Raw genomic sequence first — 7281 nt, 5'->3', positions numbered from 1 at the left:
TTAACTGTGAGAGACAAGATGTAAGAAAGAATCCAGGAAATTACACTGAATGATTTTTAAAGAATGTTTTGTATAATGGGACAGACAAAAGTATTTGGTCAATAACAAAAGTTCACCTTGGCTTTTTATGGGCTAATCATAGCACCTTGAGTGTCATGTTTACTACTTATTATTTCTAGTTTAAAAAAGAAAGAAAAAGGCCCACGCCTTTTCTTGTAAATCAAATTTAATAAAGAATTAACTAAATGCCTAACAGTTAAATATTTTAAGGTCTGTTCTCTCTTAAAACATAAAATAATAAAAAGTAGAAGCGGCTGCACATAGACGGACGTTAAAACATGGAAACCCATCCGACACTGAAGCAGAAAATCAGTATAGTTTCTGCTTAGACTAAAATTGGCACATTTAAGGTCACAGAAAAGCTGATTTAGTCTGTGAGCAGTGTAGTAGCTAAAAGCAGCTTCACGCTGTCCGCTTCTAATCTGAGGTCTTATCTTACTTTTTCCTTTCAGAGTCATGCTGGGTTCATGTAAATTGGAAGGAAATCAAACGTGTAGTTTTAACTTCAAAACCATTTAGTAATTTATATACAACCCTTAGTGTCCTGCAGATTTTTGCCTGGTTACGTTTGAGAGAGTTTAAGAATGGGAGAGACGTGTTCAGTTCTCCTGGTACTAGTTTACATTTTTTTGGCAGCAATCTACACGAACTGCAATTAGTGTTTTTGGAAGACCAAACTGGCGAAAGGACTGTTGCAATAATCCCACTCGCTGAAGATAAAATTATAAAGTAGTTTCCTTAAATCCTATCTGGACTAAAGACATCTGTGTTTTGCCATTTGAGGTACTAAAAGTCTATTTTAGTTATGATCTTGACTATGATCGTGAATCCAAGGAAATTGTTTATGTAATTCTTCGGCATCAGTACGTTGGGAAAAATTCTTTCTATGATTTGATACGAAGAGACATGTAAAGGTTGAATAGCAGTTGTCCCAGGAATGAACCCTGGGGATCTCCGTTTGTCATGGCTATCGGTTTACTTCAGAAAAACATTGCTGACTAGATCTTCTAAAGATCTTCTAGATCTAGCCTACAAAGAGAGAAAAAAAAACTTACTTGTGTTTTGTCTGAGGGGAGAGACTGAGAGAGTACATGTCTGCTATAATATGGTTCCGGATGTCTCCTGCCCCTGCACTGTAGCAAACCAAACTGTGAATGGAGATGGTGGGATAGATTGGGATATGACGACTTCCCAAGGAGGTGGAGGTTTTTAAGCCTCTTCATTGCTTATTAAGTATTTAAATAAATAAATAGAAAATCATTATTAAAGTAAGAGTTTATTTTCCTTTACCTGTTAAATGTAGTGCGTTTTGCGATTTCGCCGCCAGGGGGAGCGCTACTTTCGATGTGGTCACGCTAAGAGGAAGGCGAGGTAGAGGCGGTCACGTGACCTCACATTGCCTTTGGTGAGTTTCCACCATTATGGCGGAAGGGCCAGTCTCACGGATGGACCGTCTCTCCCGTTCTGATGCTTGTTTTGTGTCTTGAGGGAGGGGCTTTATTTTTCTTTTGTACATTTCCCTGCAACACAACGGTTTCTTTCCAACAAGCCCGTCCGGGCGTATCTCAGCGAAGTCATGGCAGACCGCGGGGTGGATTTGTCCGCCCTGCCAAAGGAGGTTAGAGACCAGTTGGCGGAGTTGGATCTGGAGCTGTCTGAAGGTAAAGAAAGGGGAGGGGGGTTGGCTGGGATGCTAGTGAAGATTTTTTTTCCTGCTAGCTGCGAATGTCTGAGATGTTTGGACAGACGAGCAACGATGATTTCACTAGTTAATCGTCTCCTTTTTTGTGTTGGTTGACAGAGACCCCCCTTTAGAAAAATAGGCTGTGCCAGCTAGCTTGTTTCTGCTAACAGGATGTGGGCATGTGAGCTAGCAGGGCATGAAAGAGAGTAGCTTTCAACCTTGTGATTTCTCAATCAAACAACGGGTTTTCTTCTACAAGTATGGAGCCAAACCTAATGTACTTTTTTTTATTGATTTAATCTCGCGTGGAGCTTCTTAACTTGCTGCTCGGATGACCAAAAGGCGAAAAGGTCTTCATCAGGACTTGTGTTTACGTTAGAGAGAGAAGTAACCGTTGTGTTGGCCATTACTAGCTGCTGACACGGCGTGTCTGTGCCTAAGTTTCCGCTTTAGACATGTTGTGTTGCTGTAAAAGTGTGAGTCATTGTGACGAGTGTTGACATGAAACTACTTCAGGCCTACAGTCATCTGTGCTAAGGTGCAACACGGAGATCCAGCTTCTCACGCAGTGTTGTGAAATACACTGACGTTGTAATCAAAACGTCCTATAAACTTGAGAGGGAGCCTATCATTACCACAATTATATGTTTATCTAACTTTCGAACCACAATTCGATGTGCTTTTTCTTTGGTTTAGGTTCTGGTTTAGCCTGGTTTCATGGCCCCAGGCAATCTCAGTTCAGTCTTTCTATGATCAGTTGTGTCAAACCAGATTAGTTTATTTTATGTGTAAATGCATATGCATATTGTTTTCTATACCAGCAGGTAAATATTGTCTTCATTCTTTAGAAGGAAGCACTCTAAGAACGTCAGCAATGTAACAAAAGTCCCTTTCAAAACGGTTTATAGCAGAATGTCTACTTACTGTTTTGGAAATAGGTCAATCATTTAATGATCAGTAGTTTGGAATCAGATTTGTTTATTTTATGTTATAAGATGCATTATTCTGAATGTTTTTGTCAGTTTAGATAAATAAAAATACTGTTAATCTTGACTCTAAAACAAACGTTTACACTATATTTTTTGAGTTGGGAGTTAGATTTGTCCTAAATGTGAAATGCACAAACCAACAGAGCAGTTTAGGTTAATTAAGTTGCAGACAGACAAACCAGTTTTTGAAATGATCAACTGGAATAAATTAGAAAAACATAATGACAAACAAAATGATATTTTTTGGGGATATGCCAAGTTTGGTATACTTCATCTATAAAACCGTTCCCCTTTTTGCTTTTGTGTATTAACAGAAGTATACATTGTGTCATACGTTCTCATATGTTGAACGTCTCATTTGAAATGGTTAATCCCAAAGAGACTGAACATGTTCGGATTTGGGAAACATTTTTGGTCAATTTTTTATATGCAAACTTGAAAAATATACAAATTTCTTGGGGAATACATTGGATGGTAAATGGCGTAAACCTGTATAGTGCTTTACTACCTTTACTCTCACACGCACAATCACACACAATCACACACTCGTGGCAGCTCTGCTGCTAAACATTGGTGGCAACCTATGACTACCAGATGTAATATGGGATTTGGTGTCTTGCTGAAGAGCACTTTGCACATGGGTGGGCAGAGCGGGAACCAAGCCTGTGACCTTCAGAACAGAGGTTGACCGCTCTTCCGCACCACGGCTGCCTGGATCAAATACAGAAATAACATTTTTTGCTAAATACAGATGTGTTGGTAAACATTCCTTTACATTCAGGTTTCTTAAAGGATCTTAAACGTAACTTTTAGTACCAATTTAAAATTTGCTTGGAGTTTCTAAAATGTTATTTAAAAATTATATTTATGCTTTCATTTGCTTTAGCTGTCTTTGTTAAATTTCCAACCCACAACAACAGTGATGTCAGGCCTGCTCACCTCCACCGGTTCCAATCCCACAATTTGTATAGAAAGTGGGAAGCAGTTCTTGCAAACTCAAAGGTCCTCGGGTCTTATATGATCACAGAACACTAAATGTGTACTCAAATATTGACTGCTGGCCCAAGAGCAGCACGGTTAAGTACACATTTGAAATGGTCTAGCTGGAGGAAAGTTCATTCACTGCTTGATTGACACCAGTGTTTGAGGCTCGCTGCTCCCTTTGTCAGTGTGGCTGTGAAATGGGCATTCACCTCCTCCAAGTGGCCTTAGAGGAGTCTTCAAAATGTTCAGTTAAAGCTGTAAAGGCCCTGCTCATTGTTTCTGACCAGACTTTGACATGGAAGTGGAAGATGATGTTACGGAACTGTAAAACTCAGACCTGATAACATTTGAACTGACATGAAAGCCTGATATTTACAGTAAACCGTATCATAATGACAGCAGATGGATGACCTTTTGAACTATATTTTTATGTAACAGTGTAAAATTAGAGACGGCTAAATATAATTTTTTTCAGGCCGATACCGATAACCGATATTTTCCCTGCAACTGTTTTGTATTTTGTAATTTTGTATTTGCCGATACTTAAATTTAAGTGCATGGAATAACACAATGTTTACATTTACTTTGTGTTTCTTTTTAAGAAATGCAAAACTTTTCTTTTTGCTATTCAATTACATTGTGTTTGACCTATAGCAAAAAACTCAAAGGAACAAGTATTTCTTTGAAACATTTAGACCAATTATTGACTATTGAACATGAGTATAAACCATAAGCTTCCCATTGCCAGGGATCCATCAGGAAGAACATGAATCCCACTCAAAACTAAAATATATCTGGAAACAGTCAATTACAGACTATGACTGTAAACATACCATGAGCTTCCCATTGCCAGGAACATTAAAAAAACAAAGTGTATCTGAAAACAATATCAGTAGATGTCTTTAATATTAGACCGATAAACCGAAATTGTGCAAATATCAGCCGATACTGGCACCGACATATAGCCCATCCTTATTGAAAATTCCATTTACATTGTAGCTTACATAAGAGTGGACAGGGCAGGGTTGAAAAAACTGTAAGTAGGGGAAAAGTTAGCATCTTTCACTACAATGAAATGTCTTATTCTGGTAAGTTTATTTCTCTCTTGTTCATATATAAGGAGCTGAGGACAGTTGTCCAGTTTAACAGCTCTGTCATACAATAATAGCTCAACATAAGTTTGTTTAAATATTGTTTTCATTTGCTCTCTGATATAATCAGCTGTTTTTCTAAAAGAAAAAAAAAACTAAGTTAAACAACTTTATAACAGAACTCGTGTTTTAAACATTTATTAAGCTATTTTAGAACATTTCAGATTGAGACCCTTTCCATCACTCAGATCCCCACAGAAGGGCAACCCTCTCTGTCTCAGAAATGGAAAGTCAGAGATGTTTTTTTGTTGTTCGTTTAGCTTTACGCAGTAAACTCTCATGAGCTGTCTGTGGTAACTTTATTTATATACGCTCTGTATTTATGAAGCCCGTCTTACAAAAATGCTTCATGAGAAAAATCGACCACGTCGGTTGATCTAAGCTTTTGAACAACGGTACAGTAAACCAATCGCAACAACAGAAAATCTGAAAAATAAAAAAGAATAAAAAACAAACTTTTAAATGTTTATTTTTTAGTTTTTTTAGAAGAAGAAATAATTAAAGAGTGTTGCATAACAACTGAGGTGACCTAAGAAGAAGCAGGAAGGTCACTCCACAACCTTGGGGGGGGGGCGGCTCTGACAGCAAACACTTCATTATCTTCAGATTGGGACCTAAAAGGAGGGTCTTCCCTGAAAATCTAAGTGTTGTGGTTTTCTTCAAAAAATTATTATTAAATTAAATATTTTATTACACCTATAACATAAGCTGGTATGCACAAACTTGCAAGCATCTATACAGTTTTTGCTAAATACATCATGTTTGTAACCTTAGTCCTCTCTGGAAAGCACAAAAAACAACTAAATGATTTAATGGGAGTCCTGCGTTTTGCCGTACAGTGGTTCTGAAGGAATTAGGATTTTGACGGGACTGACATCCATCACCTGTCTGTTATGTTACTTTAGGTTTTCTAAGTTTAATGACTTTGAAACTTAAAATAAGTTTTATACCACCTTTAATAAGAATACTGTTTCTACTTAATTCAATTGGTGTCCAGAATGGAAATTGCTTGGAATTGCAAAACTTTGTTGTGGTTTCAGAAAACGCTCAGACGCCTATAAGGAGCATACAACACAAGATGTATATTGGAGTCACTTGACATCCTTGAAACTACTTTAAATAAATATTTAAAGATGTGGCTGAAAAATATGTGGCCATTTAGGTATAAATGTTTTTATTTTTAAAGCAAATTAGTTTTGATCTTCTTGTTCGACATGTTCCTGAGTTATCTGCCTGTAAGAGAACCTGGCTTGTCAGTTCAGTTCTTTTTATTTCTTCTGTGAAGCATTGAGTGCAGTGAAAAACAAGAAAATTGTTTTTGCTTTGTACTTTAGGCTTTTAGTGCAAACAGTCCATGTCTTTTTACTGATGGATCCGTGCCTCCATTGCCTCTTTTATCTATTTATTTATCTGTTTGTCTGACAAACCAGGTGGAAATGTCTGTTTCTGCATTGGTTGGGTAAGAGAAGAGTCCTGCAAAATGGCCAGTAAAAAACACATTGGGACACAATGAGGACCATTCAACGGGTCTGAGCCACAGTGGCCAGGAGATGTGCTGCTATTTAGCTAACCCAGTCTTTGTTTGCATGTTGGAATGAAAAGGCAGCAGGGGCAGGTGATCAGTCACACATGAGAAGATGACGATTATTAACCTTTGCTTGGGATTTCTTCTCTACATTTGTGAGTACTTGGTTGGACTTGAGAGTTTTTGTTCCAAACATACTTGGTTGAGATCCTACCATATTAGTTAATTCTGCACAGATTTTGTTTAATATACTTGGTGAAATACATTTATTTGGCATTTACTTCCAATCCGAGATCCAAGTCTTGAGGATGAAGAAATAAAAATAAAGATAAATAGAAGAGAAGGCTGGAGCACTTCAGTCTATTTTCACATATAGTACTGTTGCTGTTTGTAGAGATACTCCTTGTGACTGTCAGTGGCTTCTTTGCAAGATCCCTCATTTAGATGCAGCAGAAGTAGCCTGCATGTATGTGTTTGTGGAGGGTAAGGGTCTGCAGTAGAGCATGACAGCTCTAATGTGGACCTGGACGCTTTTAGTCGTCCTTTTTCTTGACCTCAGTCGTCAGCAAATGTAAGTAGGATAAAGCCTGATGACATGTTTAGATGGCGTTCCTCTGTCTATATCATGGAAAAAAAAAACACTAGAAAAGTCTCATCCACATTTGAGAATTACGCTCATATGAATGAAACTGCAGCAGAAGTAACAGGAGATAGATTACAGTTAATAAACAGGACAGGCGCGTAACAAGCTTCAGAGTGCTGTTCTGCAATGTTGCAGTAAGAAGCTTTAGATAACACAAATGATATTCTCTCAGCTGTTCATTCCATCAAGTTGTTTTTCCAAAAAGATGTGGAGGTAAAAGCAAACCAAGGAAAGCATTAAAAACT

General features: G+C 37.8%; 1 protein-coding gene across 2 annotated transcripts in view; it reads left to right on the top strand.

Annotated features, from left to right (window-relative positions):
• Positions 1–1436: 1436 nt before the first annotated feature.
• dip2ba (DIP2 acetate--CoA ligase B (putative)a) overlaps positions 1437–7281 on the top strand; it is a 47999-nt gene continuing 42154 nt past the window's right edge. For both annotated transcript variants that reach the window (XM_004070424.5, XM_020704622.3), the window contains exon 1: positions 1437–1721. In XM_004070424.5, coding sequence (XP_004070472.1) covers positions 1637–1721 — 85 coding nt within the window. In that variant the 5' untranslated portion in view covers positions 1437–1636. The remainder of the gene's footprint in view (positions 1722–7281) is intronic.

Source organism: Oryzias latipes, chromosome 7 (assembly GCF_053564925.1).
Source record: "Oryzias latipes strain Hd-rR chromosome 7, Olatipes_Hd-rR_3.1".
Classification (NCBI taxonomy): Eukaryota; Metazoa; Chordata; class Actinopteri; order Beloniformes; family Adrianichthyidae; genus Oryzias; species Oryzias latipes.
The sequence above is the reverse complement of the archived record's forward strand: the minus strand, read 5'-3'. Positions and strand labels throughout refer to the sequence as shown.